We start from the raw sequence: 18,138 nt of genomic DNA, 5'->3' as shown, positions 1-18,138 counted from the left end.
AGCCGGGCGTGGTAGTGCGCGCCTGTCGTTACGGCTACTTGGAAGGCTGAGGTGGAAGGAGTGCTGGAGCCCAGCAGGTCATGGCTGCGGTGGCTGGGAGCATGCCACTGCCCTCTAGCCTGGGCAACAGAGTGAGACTACAACTCAAAAAAATAAAAAATAAAAAAAATAAAGATGTAGTTTAATGCCAGTTTGGAAAATTCACAGTGGATGTGGGGTTTGAGGGAGAAGGGAGGCATTGAGAATGAGTCCAAGGTTTCTGGCCAAGGTGAGGAGTGATGGTGGTGGTGATGTGAAAAGGGGCATTTGGCTGGGCGCGGTGGCTCACGCTTGTAATCCCAGCACTTTGGGAGGCAGAGTCGAGAGGATTGCCTGAGCCCATGGGTTCGAGACCAGCCTGGGCAACAAGGTGAGACCTCGTCTCTACAATCAATAAAAAAAAAAAAAATAAGCTGGGTGTGGTAGTGCTCGCCTATAGTCCCAGCTACTTGGTAGACTGAGGTGGAAGGAGCACATGAACCCAGCAGGTCGAGGCTACAGTGGCCATGAGCAGTGCCACTGCACTCCAGCCTGGGCAACATGTGAGACTCCGATTCCAAAAGAAAAGAAAAGGGGCAGTTGTGGGTAAAAGATGAGTTCGGTTTGGAACATATTTGAGGCACCTGAGGACAATTGGACTTGTGCTCCCACATGCAGTAGACTGATCTGGGCTGGGGATGCAGACAGAAGGATCGTGGACTCTGGTCATGGATGACATCTCCCAGGAAGAGCAAGGAAGGGACCCAGGGCTGAACCCTGGGATAGAGCAGCATGTAAGAGGCTGGTGGGGGCTAACTCAGAAGGCTGGCCGGAGAAGTTCAAGGAGCCAGGAGAGCAGGCTCACAGAAACCACGGGGAGTTGTTTCAAGGAGGAAGGATGGAAGAACAGTGTTGTATATCATGATGAATAAGCCCAGGGCTGAGAAATGTCCGTTGTATTTGGAAACTGGTGCCATTTGGGGAAAGCGGTTTGAGCAGAACAAGAACCACATCGAGGTGGGCTGAGGAATGACTGGGAGGTGAAGCGGGGGCAGGAAGTTTGGGGTTGTTTCAGGATATTGGGCTGTAAGAAAACAAGTAAGATGAAAAGTCACAGTAAAGGGAGGGACTCTTATGGGAGGGGACTTTACAGGAAGAGATCATGGAGACAGACATTAACAAAGATGCAACTCCCCAAATGGGCACCACTTTAGTGTTGTTCTATATTGGGGTTCTGTGTAAGTATCTCAATAATTACATATCTAGAAGGGATTCACTTTAGCCCAAAGAGAGGTATCACTTGTCAGAAGGGAGATGGAAGCCTGGGCGTGGTGGTTCACGCCTATAATCCCAGCACTTCGGGAGGCTGAGGTGAGAGGATTGCCTGAGCCCATGGGTTCAAGACCAGCCTGGCCAACTTGGCGAGACCTCTTTACAATAAATCAAAAAAATTAGCTGGACATGGTGGTGTGTGCCTGTACTTCCAGCTACTTGGAAGGCTGAGGCAGGATTGCCTGAACCCAGCAGGTCAAGGCTGTGGTGGCTGTGAGCGTGCCACGGTACTCCAGCCTGGGTGACAGAGTGAGACTCTAACTCAAAAAAAAAAAGTTTCATGAATTTTTAATTTCAACTAGCCTGCCAGTATTAATGCTACCCTTTTTGGTTTGAAAATTGTTATCTTGCTAGGCATGGTGGCTCACGCCTGTAATCCTAGCACTTTGGGAAGCGGAGGTGAGAGGATTGCCTGAGCCCAGGGATTTGAGACCAGTCTGGGAAATTTGGCAAGACTTCATCTCTAAAACAAATAAAAAACAATAATAATAAGCCGTGTGTGGTGGCACACACCTGTAGTTCCAGCTACTTGGAAGGCTGAGGCAGAAGGATCACCTGAGCCCAGCAGGTTGAGACTGTGGTGGCCGTGAGCATGCCACTGCACTCCAGTATGGGCAACAGTGTGAGACGCCAACTCAAAAAAGAAAAAAGAAAAGAGGGGAGAAGGAAGGAATATGCAGAGATACAGGTAGGTGTAGAGGTTTGGGCTGGGGGGATAGAGAATTTCATGCTCAATGGCCTTGGTTTTCCCTTTGAATCAGGTGGTAAAGTAGTTGCCTGAGAGAGGAAGGTGGGGAGGGTCTTGAGGATGAGGATTTAGACCAGTTGCTCTGGCGGGTAGGAGGGGAAACTGCACAGGAATACACAGAAGGAACTCTGAGGGCCACTGAATGTCCAGAAATCTGGAGGTGCTTCGTTTTTGGTTGCCCCGTTAGCTTTTTGGTCGTGCCATTTCCGTCGTCTCAGAAGCTTTCAGGTATGAGCAGAGAAGATAGACAGGTGGGGTGTGTTCTAAAATGGGGGTTGGAAAGAGATTGTGCTGGACGATCTTGGGGCAGGAGAATGGAGCTGCCAGCCAGAAGACGGTGACGCAGAATAGGAAGGAATCGAGGGTGGAACTGAGGGGATGGTCTGGGTAAAAAATGAAGAGGACGAGATACCATTTTTTGTTTAAAATGACAAACAACTTCCTAGCAGGGACAAGGTCACAAAATAAAACAATTAAACTAAGTTATGAACAACATAGCTATCCACCCATAGTGGAATGGTTGAAGGAATTATAGGATAAACATACGAAATATAGCCGGGTGTGTTTGCTCATGCCTGTAATCCCAGCACTTCGGGAAGCCGAGGAGAGGATTGCCTGAGTCCGAGGGTTTGAGACCAGCCAGGGCAACTTGGCAAGACCTCATCTGTACAATAAATAAAAAAATTAGCCGGGCTCGGTGGCTCAGCCTGTAATCCCGCACCTTTGGGAGGCTGAGGTGAATGGATTGCCTGAGCCCGCGAGTTCGAGACCCGTCTGGGCAGGCGAGACCTCATCTCTACAATAAATCAAAAAATCAGCCGGGCGTGGTAGCGCGCGCCTGTAGTTCCGGCTACTCGGAAGGCTGAGGCGGAAGGATCGCCGAAGCCCAGCAGGTCGAGGCTGCAGTGGCCGGGAGTGGCCACTGCACTCCAGTCTGGGTGACAGAGTGAGACTCCAACTCAAAAAATAAAAATAAAAAAATAAAAAAAATTAGTTGGGCATGGTTGTGCACACCTGTAGTTTCAGCTACATGGAAGGCTGAGGTGGAAGGATCACCTGAACCCAGCAGGTCGAGGATGTGGTGGCCGTGAGCATGCTACTGCACTCCAGCCTGGGTGACAGATTGAGACTTTGGCTCAAAAAACCCAAAAACTAAAAAACAAAACAAAACAAAAAACATGAGAAAAATTACGTATTTTTTAATGCGGCCAATTAATATATACTGACAAAAAAAGATCTCCAGGATAGATTGTGAAGCAAGAAAATGAACCAACCCTGTACATAAATATATATAGACTACACTATCAAATTTTATTGCACGCAAGGGAGGGCGAGAGATCACGGAGGGATAGAGAAGATTCAACAGCATACAGTCATCATCGGATTTATTTTATTTTAAAGATATCTATGTACACCAAGTAAATACACATTGGGCTTTGTGCAGTTTGGTTTGTCTTCCACACTGGCATGCAAGATTTTGGCAGATGTGAGTGGGCAGGCCAGGTGCCCCTGGCTGTGACCCTGGCGCTCTGAAAGGAGGGACGCAGCAAGGTGGGGCAGGAAGGAGGAAGAGGATGGAGCGTGAAGCTTCTGGTGAAGGGTGTGTGTGTGTGTGTGTGTGTGTGTGTGTGTGTGTGTGTGTGTGTGTGTGTGTTGTGGCTTATTTATGCAAGTGAGTTCCATTTCCCTTACATCTTGCTGAGGAGAAGACTGCTCCCTGTCATCTGTCTCCTTATCTGTCCTGCACCCTCACATTTTCTCTTGTGTTTTTAAAAGAACGGTTTGACGCAAGATTACACAACGCCCCCACCCCACCCCCTCCGGATTCACAGGTGCCCTGCTGGAAGTGTGAGCCTAAGTCCGCAGGTCTCTCCCTTCCTCTCCCGGCTGGGTCTGGAGACAGCATGGCTCATGGACCCCACCCTTTCCATCCTTTCTTTGAGCTGCAGGTTTTGTGTACAGGAGCCAGATTAGACCTCCTTCCTCAGAACAGTGGTTTTCAAACTCCTCTTTGAATCCTCTGGGTCTCTTAGGACTGTCCAGAGGCTTCTCAGCTAATGAAGCATTTTCCATCAAAAACAGAAAAGCCTGGGCAACATAGCAAGACCTCCTCTCTACAAAAAATAAAAAAAATTAGCCGGGCATGGTGGCATGCACCTGCAGTCCCAGCTACCTGGGAGGCTGATGTGGAAGGATCCCCTAATCCCAGGAAAGCTGTGCTGAGCTGGGATCGTGCACTCCAACCCGGGCAACAGAGTGATATTCTGACTCAAAAAAAAAAAGCAAACTGCCGAGATCTGCATTATTTTATGTTATTTCTTATATCAGGGTTCTATATAAGATTTGTTTTGAAAAATATTTGAAAATCACCACTTTGGATTTGTTCCACACCCCTCTGGTAGTTTTTTCCCCTGCATCTCTCCTCATCTGCTAAATGGGCTCAACAGGTGAGGAGAGCATTTCTCCTTTGCTTGCTAAACAGGTGAGGGGAGCGGGGCTTCTTTCTCTTAAAGGAGTCACAGGCCAGTGCAGCCTGTGTGTACCAGCTGGCCCCCCCCACTGGGCGTTCTTCCCTGACTTAGGAGAAGCTGGATGAGGGGTTGCCCTGCTGCTGGAGGCTCCTGGTCTTCCATCCTAAATAAGATGGATATCAGGACACCAGACTTTCTTGGCTTAAACTGGCTAGTGACCTCCATCCCTGCAGTTACCTAGAAAACCACCTTAGCACCATGTGGAAGGAAAGGACCATCTGGAACTAAAACAACAGTCCTCTTACATATAAGGGAATCTGGGCTGAGAATGGCTGGGGAAGAGAGCCCTTAGGGCCAAGCCCTAGGACTCTCCCACCTCTGGAAAATCTGCCCTGTCCCTTTCTTTAAAGTGCACTTAATACCAAATGGGGACATTATAGAAGGAACTCTTTGTAGGGAGGAAAATGTACATTGGGGAAAAGTCAGTTCCAGCATGAAGGAAGGTAACTGGAGAGAGATATTTTGTCCATGACCTGGAAGCCTCCAAACCAAAAGGTGGAGCCGGGAGGGTGGGGCAGCCCAATATGGGACAAAGAAAGGAATCCAGCTCCTCACTTCCACCTGAGGGCACGGTGGCAAAAACACCTAGGAACCTCCCAGCCTATTCACCCCCAAACCCAAGGAACCATCCATTTGGACTACACTTGCCTATAACTATTGCCATGGACAGATGAGTAGTCATTTGACAAACTGAGGGGAGAAGGTTGCCCCTCCATTTTTCAAAACAATTTTACGCAACTCTCAGTTCCAGTCATAAACTCTGGGGCAGGGAATATCAAAAGGAGCTTTGGAGAAGGGGAAATGGTTCCTTGGACAACCCGTGTTCTCGGTCCAGGGAAAACAAGAAGAGGGAGGAAAAGGTAGATTTTGTAGGGCAGAGGTAAACACTCAGAATCTCTTGACTCAGGTGAGGAGTTTAGGGAGAACATTCTATGTCTAATTCAGCAGCCCTTCCATTGTACCTTCCCCTGTGCCATATGAGAAAGAGGAGGGAGGAAGGTCTCTTTCTCTGTCTTATGTTGCTAAGACATTCTTCTAGAAGCTTAAGGCTTTGTGTGTGTGTGTGTGTGTGTGTGTGTGTGTGTGTGTGTGTGTGTGTGTGAGAGAGAGAGAGAGAGAGAGAGAAGGATCACAGCCCCCCAGCTCCCATTTTTCCTTTTGTCATCTCTGTGACCTCTACTCAGTGACTAACATAACTCAGTGTGAGAGACGCGTATACAGAGAGAAAGAAGAAACATTACCCTCTTCCCTACTGCCCCAAATGAGGAGGGTGGACAGGGCTATACTTAGAAATTGCTAAATACATCATTAGATACTTGGAGAGTGAGACAGAGAGAAGAGAAACATAGCAGCAGCTTTTGATATATAGATACAGAGTACAAAGAGATACAGCGTAAGTAAGAGAAGACATCAAACATGGTACAGTTGAACAACAGGGGTTGGGGAGGGAGTTAGTATCAGAGACCACAGGTTTGCAGCATGCTGAGAGGAGAGGCCTCAGTCCCTCTTAGAAACTGGGGAAGAAAGAGAAAGAGGCTGTGAGGACCCCGCTTGCAGCCCAGCCACAGAACAGGAACAGGTGGCATCACACACACTCTGGTTGACTGTCCTGTTCCGTTAACAGCAACAACCAGACATCCCGCCCTGCCAGCCCCTGCCCCTCCACCCTAGAGTGGCCCACCTCCTCTCCTGCTTTCCTGCCTCTCTGCCTCTCAGGTGATTCTGCCTCTGTGTGTCCCCCTGTGTGTGTCCCCCACCTGCTATTCCTGGAACCCCCTGGAGGGAGCTTGGCTTAGACGCCCCCAGGAAGAAATTGGTCATGTTCTCTTGCTTGAGTTGTCCAATAAAACAGAATCCCAGTGCCCAGTCCCGGGCCCCAAAACAGCCCTGGCAAGAAGCCCAGTGACACACAAGAACCAAGAAGGTGCTTGTGCTGCTAGAGGACAGGACCTGGGGACAGGAGCGAAAAGGGGCTTTCCCACCGCCTTCGAGCAAGACGGGAGGCGAGTGCTGACTGATGCTAGCTAGAGGGATGGCAAGCTGGACTTCGTGGGGGCAGTTCCTAAAGCTTACTGGTGGCATACACAGAGATGAGGAAAGGACACAGGGCAACTCAAACATCGCCTTTCCTGGAGAAGCCTCAGTTTGGAAAACCCCCATTCATCCACAAATATTTGAGGGTATAGGTACTGGGTTTCCTAATATCTAGACCCCGGTGTGGCTCTCCTCCACCTCCCGGTGCTCATTTCTTTGGACGTGTGGCAGTGACCCCTAGTGGTGGAAAGGCAGTACTGCAGTTACTACTACAGTGCCCGCTAGGGGTTGTGGAGTGGGTGGGGAGGTCGGTGTCCAGATGACCCGGAGCAGCACAGACGAGCCCCCAGCGCGGGAAGGCAGGAGTCGAGGGGTAAAAGTTTTGAGATGGTAAAAGAGAAGAAGCAGGAGAACCAAAAAGGCTGTGAGCAAGAGAGGAGGCAACCTGAGGCTGGCCGGAGGCAGCGGCCGGAAGCTACCTGAAAGTGCAGGTGTAGCCGTCAGGGTGGGAGATTAGCTGGCTGCTGTCTCTTGGTGGAGAGGGAAGAGTTTGGCCTGGTCCTCAGCCTCGTAGCCACACGGCAGGTCACTCCTAGGGGAAGAGACCCATCCAATCAGCACCATAGAAATGAAGGCATTCCTGTCACGGTCACTCAGATTGCATTCCTGTGCAGTGAGGAAGGCAGGGACTACTCATGTTTTGCAAGAATACAGGGCAACTCAAGGCCAGAGGGATGTCAGTGCCTTGTCCAAAGTCACGAGGCTCCCAAAGGCGGGAAGAGAAACCCAGGTCATCAGACACCGCGATGTTTTCTTCCAGACCCCATCATGGGATTGGGGAGAAGCCAGAGAGGCGACTGAGAAGGGGACAATGTTCTGTACTGAGACGGGGGAACGACTGACTGGATCTCCAGGACAATATGGTGGTGGCAAGAATGATGTTCATTTCCTCCTCCTTTCCCCAAGGCTCCAGGGAACCTCTCAGTGGGTTACGAGGGAAATGTGATCGTTTCTTCTGGTGCCACCCAGAGAACCCAAGGGTAGTGGGGGCTGGTGTACCTGTTGTCATTGATATCTGTGGCATTTCCTGAAGAGTCATCATTGAGAACACAGAAGCAGAAGAAAAAGGAGACTGGGCGTTAGAAAGTCTCCCCAAGCCCTCTCCTATCCTAATCCCTCCGAGAAAAAGGTAAACTCTGGCCATCCTCAGCTGTCTCAAGCTGTAGCATTCTTTTGCTTGAGAAAAAGTCTCCCTGACCCCTCACTAAGGAAAGGGAAAGAGGACAGGAAGGTAAGGATGGGGACAGGCATGGTAATGGGAGGAATCCAAGAGCTAAAGAAACAGGCAGTGCCAATGCTCAGGCTGTGGGAACAGGGTTACTTTTTTATTTTTTTTGGCATATGCATCTTTTCTCCTTTTTAAGAGACAGAGTCTCAATCTGTTGCTCAGGCTGGAGTGCAGTGGCCTGATCACAGCTCACTATCACCTTGAACTCCTGGCCTCAATGGATCCTCCTGCCTCAGCCTCCCTCAGGGCACCACCATGCCTTCTTACATGTCTTCTTGTTTGAAGCCCTGGCACACTAGAAAGGTTCGATTCATGTTTGTGGTGGACTAGGGTCACTTAACATGCATCTCTCAGCTCGCCCGGGGGACCTCAAAGGCTGAGCTGCCCGGCTTTCTTACTCACCATTGTCCATGTTGGCTTTCTGGTAGGAAGCCAAGGGACCGCCGGAAGACGTGGCTCCACTGCTGGCACAGGAGTTAGCAAAGCTGGGCACAGAGGAGAGGGGGCAGAGGAGAGAGAGGGGAGAGACATAGCCGATTCTGAGGACCTGCCGCTATTTTGAGGACCGCTAATCCACACTCAGCAACAGAGGCACACACCCCTCCCAGCCCCAGAGAGTAGAGGACAATAAACACAGCTACAGGCTGGGGGAGGCAGATGCCCACGCTCTGATCAATAGGCATGGAGTTGAGAAAGGGTTAGAAATGAAATTACTGGCCGGGCTCCGTGACTCAGCCTGTCATCCCAGCACTTTGGGAGGCCGAGGCGAGTGGATTGCCTGAGCCCACAGGTTCAAGAACAGCCCGGGCAACTTGGCGAGACCCCATCTCTACAATAAATCAAAAATTAGCCAGACGTGGTAGTGCACGCCTGTAGTTCTGGCTACTTGGAAGGTTGAAGCGGAAGGATCACCTGAGCCCAGCAGGTCTATGCTGGGGTGGCCGTGAGTGTGACACTGTACTCTAGCCTGGGCAACAGAGTGGGACTTCAACTCAAAAAAAAAAAAAAAATGAAATGAAGTTACTTCAGAAGACAATTAAGCCTCAACCAATCTCTGACCCAACCCTATGCCTTGTCACATCCAGTGAGCCTTGGGTTGGGACTCCAGCCCGCATCCCTGGTCACTCACTACATATCTGAAGTGGAGCTAGGTGTGGCCTGCAGGTACAAATTCTGGTAGTTCTGGAAGAGGCTGTTGGTGTAGCTGATGCACTCAGGGCTCCGGGTGCCATAGGGGTTGGTGGGGGAAGATGCTGGGTAGTGGCCGGGCCGGACAGGTTTGGCTGTGGAAAAGACAGGAAATACCTGTGAGAAGGCTTGTTACCCTGCAGTTGTCCTGGTCCCTGTGCTCATTTACCGAGGTTTAACTGTTTTGCCTGTAAGATAATCACTTTTTGGGAGGGAAGTAGGGTGAGGCTGGGAGTAGGTAGGAAGTAATAATTGGCCAGGCATGGTGGTTCACGCCTATAATCCTAGCAATTTGGGAGGCCAAGGTGAGAGCATCGCTTGAGGCCAGGTGTTCAAGTCCAGCCTGGCCAACATAGCAAGACCTAGCCTCTATTAAAAAAAAATTATAAAAATTAGCCAGGTGTGGCCGGGCATGGTGGCTCACGCCTATGATCCCAGCACTTTGGGAGGCAGAGGCGAGAAGATTACCTGAGTCCCAGGGTTCAAGAACGCCTGGGCAACTTGGCAAGACCTCGTCTCTACAATAAGTCAAAAAAATTAGCTGGGCATGGTAGTGCACACCTGTAGTTCCAGCTACTTGGAAGGCTGAGGCGAGAGGATCGCCTGAGTCCAGCAGGTCGAGGCTGCAGTGGCCATGAATGTACCACTGCACTCCAGCCTGAGTAACAGAAAAAAAACTCAAAAAAAAAAAAAATGTAAGCAGTAATCTAGCTGCTCAGCACTCAGGGATTTGCTGAATTTGCTCCACCTTGAATCCCACCTTGCCTACTGATATCCACTCACCAATCTGAGCAGAATGGCCCCGCTTGCCCGAGCTCTTATAGCGAACAGCTTCCTTGATGCGGTCTACCTCCTGCTGGTATCGGCGCTTGTCCTTCATGGCGCCCTCCTTGGCCTCCTTTAGTGCACCCTCCAGGGCCTTAACTCTCTCAGCCGTAGCCCTAAGTCGTTTTTCCAATTTAGGAAGCTCACAACGCAGATCTGCATTGTCACGTACCAGCTACGGGGTGAGCCGGAAGGAAGAACAAAACAAAGGTGAGTGGTTCAAGACAGCCAGGCGGAATGTGGGGGTGGGAGGAGAGAGAAGAAAGAAAAATCAGGAGTCAGAGAAGATGGAGACCACGTTGTTTCCTCAAAAGGACTCATTTCCTTAATGTACCACGCTGTTCTTCCGGTTCTTTCCTTCTCCCTGAGTGAAGGGTACAGTGGTCACACATTTAAAAGTGACATAATTTTCTAGGCAGCAACACCTACCATCTCCAGTGCAGCCCAGAGCTCTAGTGACAGCACCCTGTCCTATCTCCATCTGGCCTAGACATTCTCCTCCCCCACATCTGAGTGCCAGACCAACAGCCCCAAGGTGACCATGGTTTGACACGCCCCCTTCCCCAGAGAGAGCTTTGGGGACACACACAGGGTGGGGTAGCAGGGGCACAGTGGTGGTGTGCAGGGTGCTTATGGTGTGGAGGAGAATGAGTGCAGGTTAGAAGGGACAGAGCGGGAGTGGGAGCTGGCACTCAGAGCCCCCCACATACATGTGACATGCGGAGGTGCCCCGTAGGAAGGAAAGAAGATGTTTGAGGTCTAGCAGACATTTTTGTTCATTATCTTCACATTTAAGGATTTCCTGGGCTGTCCCTCCCTCATTTAAATTAAGCAGAGCGTGGTAGCAACCACCTTGCAGCCAGAATAGACTTCCTGATCTTTCTACAGGTTTCTGTGTAGCTACTGGGGGGGCGTAATGGGGGCAAGGCCTTGGAAGATGGCAGGTAAATCGGTGTAGCAGGGAAGGCTAGGGTAAAAGGGCAGAGCCAGAAACCCTTCCGTGCAGTTTCATCTGGATAAGTTATGGATTATAAGCAATGTTCTGCTGTGATCCTAGTTTAGCGGACTAGGTGATTAGGCTCAGTCCTGGCAAGAAAGATTCTGTTAACTGAGAAGTTTTTACATCTCTCTCCTGAAAGGTGGTACCTATAGAAGCCGGGAAGAAACTTAGCTTTTTCTTAGTTTAGTCTTTTTGCCTCAGCATAGTCATTAGAAAGCATTCAGACATTCTACTGCAGGACAAGCAGCAGCCTATTCCATCCCCTGTCAGCAAATCTCTATCAGATGCTAGACCAGGACAGCCCAACCTTTCAGTTCATGGTTTAGCATAATAATCTCTAGTAAACTTATGTTCCTTGTCAAGGCCGAAGATCAAAGATCACCCTTTGACTGGCCAAAGTCATAAAAGTGATGACCACCTTTAGTCAGGGAGTTTGTGAATTGTAAATATCTACCAAGTCTCTGGCAGAAAAAACCCCTCCAGGCCCAAACTCCCCAAATTAACCTAATCAGCCCTTTGCGACCTAAGTGACACAGATAAACCTCACCACGGCAGCAATCATGTGACTAACCCACCCATCTGCCTGCTGTCCATCACCTGACATCAGTACCTGCGCTTGCCTGCCCCTTTGTGATGACGTGGAACAGACCACCACCCAATCATCTTAGTGATCTTTCCCCATCAAGGGGAATGGTTAAAAGGACTCAACCACAAGCACCCAGTGGCCATTGCCTGCTGGACTCTGGTGTGGCCACATGCTTCCTGGCTTTGGCCCCCTCCCCCACCTCGGGGAGGTGAATCTTCCTTCTCCCTTCCCTCTCTCTAATTTACTTAAATAAATTTTTTTTCATTGCCTCTTTGTGTGTGTGTTGTAATTCTTTGCATTACTCGGATCTCTGATTACCGGCCCCGTCTGGACCCTCCGAACCTAACATCTCCTTTTCCTTTCTGTCTTGTGCCTGCTGAGGTAGGAAACTGTAGTGAGCCCTATCTTTCCTGGAGCTGAGTAGTTTTTGGTCTTTGGGACTTTGAGGCTTCAATGAGGGAAAAGCAAACAGCATGTGGTTGGATTTTTTTTTCTTTTTTGTTTTTAAGCAATATACTATAATGCATTTGGGGGAGGGAGAGTGAACACAGAATACAAACAGAATGGCAGAACCAATGACAAACGCTTCCTAGCTGCCTTTCAACTTTTCTGGAATGTTGGTACTCGGCTTCATAATAAACAAAGGGAAAAGAGATAATAGCAACGCCCTCTGCAGGCCCACAGAAAATAAATACACCCTGCAGACCATCAAGGGTCACAGGTTTGAGACTCATTACACACGTCCAAAAAAGATGTACCGAGCATTTACCATCTAGGCTACCGTGTGCACTGGAGGAAAAAGACGTGGATGTTGGAGGCTAGTGAGAATATGAGTTCCCATGGAATTTGAAGGTGGATTCGAAAGGAAGGGAATGAAGTGTAGGTTAGGGTCCTTCGTATGACTCTATTAAAAGAGCCGGTTGACCGGGAGCGGTGGCTCAGCCTGTAATCCTAGCACTTTGAGAGGCCAAGGCGAGAGGATTGCCTGAGTCTGGGGGTTCGAGACCAGCCTGGGCAACCTGGTGAGACCTCGTTTCTACAATAAATCACAAAAGCTAGCCTGGTGTGGTGGTTTGTGCCTGTAGTTTCAGCTGCTTGGAAGGCTGGGCGACAAGAGTGAGACTCCAATTAAAAAAAAAAGAGTCAGTTGACAGGCTGTGCAGCCCTGTCATCAAGCTCAGACATTCGGCGCCAGTGAGTGTGCCCCTCCATATACACCAAACATTTCCTGTCCTGATTCCTGTGAACCGCCCTCCTGCCTCCCCACCCCACGCCTTTGAGACCCAGTCACCCTCCTAAGGAACCACAGCAACAGGGAAGGGAACAGAGAAGCCGCAACCTGATACACACGACCTTTGACTGGTCCCACCCAGGGGCTGGCGGGGCCATCTCGGGGACATCATTAGTGTCCCTGCCTGCCTGAGTTCAGCCTAGGCAGATGGAGTTCTCTCCACGAGAAAAAGCCCAACTCCCTTGCTTCTTCTCATCTCCCTGCCTTCCTGCCTTCCATCTCTGGCTGCAGCTGGCCAGTCTCTCAGTATAGAGTTCCAGCCCACGATTCCTCAACCTCTGTCAGTTTCAACCTCTCCCTCCAAGGTCAGCAGGGAATTGCGCTTTGAGCACAGATGGGTTAGAAATTTTGAGAAGGGAAAACAGGCATGAAACAAAGAACAAGGGAAAAGTGGGACCACATATTGCATAAAGAAGGGACTTATAGGGAAAGTAAAAGAGGATAGTGAGGAAAATTCGCAGCTAGGATTTCCTGACTCCTAGGGGCTCCCGAGGATTGGGCTATATCCTAGGTACCTGGCCTCACAAGGTCTCTTCAGCCCTGCTCTGATTCTTACCTGTTTGTGAACCTTTGTAAGCTGTTCCAGGTTGTTCTCAAGAAAGGAAATCTTCTGCTTTTGGGAGTGAATCCCCCCACTGTCCTCGGGCTCCATTTCTGCACTCTGAGTAGAGACAGACGGAAAGATATGGCCATCCTGAGGACACACAGGTCCCACCCAGCCAGGTCAAGCCAGCGCCACAGGGGGCGACAGCGCCAGGAGAAGCCTGAGAATGAAAGGAGAATGTGGGGCTGCTCAGACCCCGAGAATGGCACTCACTTTCTTGACTCGAGTCGTGACGTCTTGAACGAACAGCTTGCGAAGGTTGTGGAGGGTCTGGAGTTCCCGGGCCTGGAAAGAATGATAAGATATTGGGGACAGCCAGGTCCCAGGTCAGCCTTCTTGCTCCAAAGTTATTGGAAGCAGAAATTGACCTTCCATATGACCCAGCAACCCCCCCTACTGGGAACACACCCAGAGACACTCAAATCATTCTACAAAAAAGGTAGCTGAGCTGGGCTCGGTGGCTCAGCCTGTAATCCAGCGCCTTGCGAGGCTGAGGTGAGTGGATTGCCTGAGCCTGAGGGTTCAAGAGCCCGCCTGGACAACTTGGTGAGACCTCATCTCTACAATAAATCAAAAAATTAGCCAGGCGTGTTAGCGCGTGCCTATAGTTCCAGCTACTTGGAAGGCTGAGGTGAAAGGATCGTCGGAGCCCAGCAGGTCGAGGCTGCGGTGCCCGGGAGCGGCCACTGCACTCCAGTCTGGGTGACAGAGTGAGACTCCAACTCAAAAAAAAAAAAAGATAGCTGCACATGTAAGTTTATTGCAGCACTATTCACAATAGCAAAAACAAACCAACCATGCTGCCCATTGAAACTGAATTGGATTTAAAAAAATGTGGTTCATATACACACTGGAATATTATGCAACCATAAAGAAGGACAAACATATGGACTTCGCAGCAACTTGGATGGATCTAGAATCTATCATATTTGGTGGTCTATCACAGAAACAAAGAACAGAGTACCACATGTTCTCACTCATAAGCGGACCCTGAACAATCAGCATAATACTTTAAGAAAGGAATACTACGGGGGGAGAGGGTGGTGGGGGGGACACGACATGAGTAAGACTACCTGATCTCAAACCAGTCAAAGTGAAGACCAAAGGGAGGCACAAACTTTACCTGTATGATGACCACTTGTATACCTAAACCCGCATCTCTAAAATAAAAAAACGGGCTGGGCTCGGTGGCTCAGCCTATCATCCCAGCACTTTGGGAGGCCAAAGTGAGTGGATTGCCTGAGCCTGCAGGATCAAGACCAGCCTGGGCAACTTGGCAAGACCTCGTCTCTACGATAAGTAAAAAATTAGCCGGGCATGGTAGCACGTGCCTGTAGTTCAAGCTACTTGGAAGGCTGAGGCGGAAGGATCGCCGGAGCCCAGCAGGTCGACGCTGGGGTGGCCGTTATTGGAAGCTTCAGTCTCTATAGCCAAGTGAGTCACTCAGTCTTTAGGAAAAATGTATCCTATTTATGTCACAGACTGACTGCAGAAGGGCAGGGGGAACGGGGTCAGGAAGATACCCGTGGGAAGAGATAAAGCCCCCATTCCATTCCCTACAAGTCCTGGTAACTTGGCACAGAAGGATGCCACTCACAACTGTCTCCTCCAGACCCTTGAGGTCCTGCTTGGACTGCTCATGTCGCTCGTACAGAAATCTGTAGCAAGAAAAATCAGGAAAACAAGGGAAACAGAAAAATACCTCAGGACTCCCTTTCCTCCCCTTCTTCTTCCACTCTTTTTATCTCTATTTCATTATTATTCATTATAAAATTAGTCATGTTTACTATGCAACAATTCGAGAAGACTTTAAAAAGAGAGATAATCAGCTGGGCTCGGTGGCTCAGCCTGTCATCCCAGCACTTTAGGAGGCCGAAGGCGAATGGATTGCCTGAGCCCGCAGGTTCGAGACCCGCTTGGGCCACTTGGTGAGACCTCGTCTCTACAATAAATCAAAAAAATTAGCTGAGCCTGTAGTTCTAGCTACTTGGAAGGCTGAGGTGGCAGGATAGCCGGAGCTCAGCAGGTCAAGGCTGTGGTGGCTGGGAGAGTGCCAATGCACTCCAGTCTGGGCGACAGAGCGAGACTCCAACTAAAAAAAAATTTTAAAGTTAAAAAATAAAAATAAAAAGAGAGATAAGGTGAATTATTGTAAATAAAGAAAAAGCCTATCAGCTGAGCACAGCGGCCCATGCCTATAATCCCACCCTTTGGGAAGCTGAAACAAGAGGATCACTTGAGGTCAGGAGTTCAAGACCAGCCTGGCCAACCTAATGAGACCCAGTCTCTATGAATAACCCCCCAAAGACTGGGCATGGTGGCTCACGCCTATTATCCCAGCACTTTGGGAGGCAGAGGTGGGAGGACTGCTTGATGCCAGGAGTTAGAGACCACCATAGGCAACACAGCAAGACTTTGTCTCTACAAAAAATAAAAAAAATTACCTGGCCATGGTGGCACATGCCTGCAGTCCCAGCTACTCGGAAGACCGAGGCAGAAGGATCACCTGAGCCCAAGAGTTTGAGGCTATGGTGAGCCATGATCGTGCCACTGCACTCTAGCCTGGGCAACAGAGTGAGACCCTAACTCAAAAAAACTACCCAACCCCCTAAAAATAAAAATAAAAAGCCTGATTCTATTGTTTACAGATCAAAACAGTATTAACCTTCTGGCATCCATGTTTCCAGACCATGCTTTTCTGTACGTTTTTATCCACATATATATCTGTGTGGGCTCATACCATTCATTTTGTCTCCTACATTTGCACTTTCTAGAACATCACAAACCTTTCCATGTTGGCTAACACTCAGCGGAGATCATTGCCGACAGTCTCCCTTTTCTCCCTCCCCCCCTCAGATCTGCCTCATGTGAGTCACCGTGTCGTGTCTACTTGTGTGCCCTCCCCAGCAAGTGTGTGTGAGTAGCAGTGCCAAGCCCACGTGGCTATAGGCTTGTGGACTCACGTCAGCTCCTGGAGCTTGGTGCTCTTCTCGTGTTCTTCATTTTTCAGCTTCTCGTAGTCAGCCTGCAGCTTCTCTAACTCTAACTGAAGCTTCTGATTCAGACTACAGAGGGTCGGGAGGTTTGCAGAGGAAAAAAAAATAAAGATGCTGAGGGCGGATGGGAACATCAGTCCCTCAGACACTTCTGTCTTCTTGCAGGAGCGAGTCCAGCTAGAATTGATGCCTCTACCTTCAGCTATCGGAGTTTCCACAACAGAGCAAGGCCCCTGAACCCTCTAACCAAAAGAGCCTCCAGGGGCAGGTTCAGTGGCTCAAGCCTATAATCCCAGCACTTTGAGAGGCCAAGGCGAGAGGACTGCCTGAGCCCATGGGTTTGAGACCTGCCTGGGCAACTTGGCAAGACCTTGTTTCTACAATAAATAAAAAAAATCAGCCAGGCATGGTACCACGGGCATGTAGTTCCAGCTACTTGGAAGGCTGAGGCGGAAGGATCAACTGAGCCCAGCAGGTTGACGCTGGGGTGGCCATGAGTGTGTCACTGCCCTCCAGCCTGGGTGACAGAATAAGACTCCAACTCAAAAAAAAAAAAGCCCCCAGGATAGGAGTGAGTCCCTATTCCTTGCAGCTCTTGAAACTGGGTTGCCAAGTTGTGGCATTGCTAGGGGAATGACACATGGAAGTCAGAGCATGTGTCCTGGGGGATGTGAGTGGGCACAGCAAGGCGAAAGGACCCGGGGAGCCAGTGCCACTGAGGGAGCCCAGAGCCAACCATGGGAGCCCTTACTCTTTGAGCTCATCGATGGTCTTCTGTTTTTCATTGATCTCATCCCGGAGCCGGGCCAGCTGCCGGTGATGGGCCTCCCGGTGACTCTCCATCTGCAGTTCCAGGGCCTTCTGCAATTGATCCCGCCCAAGCTCAGAGTCAGACTCACAGACACGCACTCCACGAGGGCCAGCAAAGCCCTCGCCCTGCCAGGCCCTGACTGTCCCCTACACCTTCCCATTCACCTTCACTTCGTCTGCATCCTGTGTGTCGGGCTCCTTGTCCTTCAAGGCCACTTCGTGCACGGTTTCTAAGGGAAATAGAAGACACCTTACATCAAACCCACCTGTCTCAGAAAGAACTCAGACCAGAGCTGACCAGGCCGGGCAGGGGACGGGCCCACAGGGTTGCTCTTCCAGGTTGGAACAGTCGGGCTTTATATAGCAGGGAGAGAGAACATCAGCGGGTGGATGGCTCATATAAAACGAGTCACATGCAAAAGCTTGTTGACTAGCCCAGGAGCCGGCATCTACGGTCCCAGGCTCATGCTTGGGCGGGTGGCTGTCGGTGGTGGCTTTTGACGCCTGTGACTTCCCCACTCTGTGTCCTCTGGGATCTCAGATCCTGGGGTGGGTGGGATGGAGGTATGAGAAGGCCTCACCCTGGGCCTGGAGCTTGGCCAGCTCATCACTCAGGGAGTCATAGGACTCTTCCAGGTGCCGCTTCTTCAGCTCCACGCTCTGCATGTATTCCGTAAGTGAGCGGATCTTAGCCTCATGCTAGGGGGAGAAGGTTGACAAGAGTTAGAAGATGGACAGGGCAAGGGCCACGACTCCGGGCGGCACAGAGCCCCATGCATTCCAGCTCTGCTCCCAAGCCCTCCCTCCTGCTGCGCCTCCCTGAAGATGCAGGGATGGGGCCATTCCCGTGGAGGCTCTTCCTTTTTTTTTTGTGAGTTGGAGTCTCA

At 50.2% G+C, this 18,138-nt stretch overlaps 1 protein-coding gene across 3 annotated transcripts in view; it reads right to left on the bottom strand.

The window, feature by feature from the left end:
* Positions 1-3,466: 3,466 nt before the first annotated feature.
* The window catches only part of KIF5A (kinesin family member 5A), a 42,506-nt gene continuing 27,834 nt past the window's right edge, over positions 3,467-18,138 (bottom strand). For 2 of the 3 annotated variants that reach the window (XM_008060839.2, XM_021713809.1), the window contains 13 exons: positions 17,833-17,950; positions 17,417-17,481; positions 17,193-17,302; positions 16,409-16,510; positions 15,043-15,103; positions 13,659-13,730; positions 13,398-13,502; positions 9,923-10,139; positions 9,081-9,234; positions 8,354-8,436; positions 7,723-7,750; positions 7,143-7,255; positions 3,467-6,143 (listed from right to left, as the gene is read on the bottom strand). In XM_008060839.2, coding sequence (XP_008059030.1) covers positions 7,177-7,255; positions 7,723-7,750; positions 8,354-8,436; positions 9,081-9,234; positions 9,923-10,139; positions 13,398-13,502; positions 13,659-13,730; positions 15,043-15,103; positions 16,409-16,510; positions 17,193-17,302; positions 17,417-17,481; positions 17,833-17,950 — 1,194 coding nt within the window. In that variant the 3' untranslated portion in view covers positions 3,467-6,143; positions 7,143-7,176. The remainder of the gene's footprint in view (positions 6,144-7,142; positions 7,256-7,722; positions 7,751-8,353; positions 8,437-9,080; positions 9,235-9,922; positions 10,140-13,397; positions 13,503-13,658; positions 13,731-15,042; positions 15,104-16,408; positions 16,511-17,192; positions 17,303-17,416; positions 17,482-17,832; positions 17,951-18,138) is intronic. The other variant, XM_021713810.1, reaches the window with a different exon arrangement.

This window comes from Carlito syrichta, unplaced genomic scaffold (assembly GCF_000164805.1).
Source record: "Carlito syrichta isolate Samal-C Ts95f unplaced genomic scaffold, Tarsius_syrichta-2.0.1 Scaffold304744, whole genome shotgun sequence".
Lineage (NCBI taxonomy): Eukaryota > Metazoa > Chordata > Mammalia > Primates > Tarsiidae > Carlito > Carlito syrichta.
This window is presented reverse-complemented; position numbering and strand designations above follow the sequence as displayed.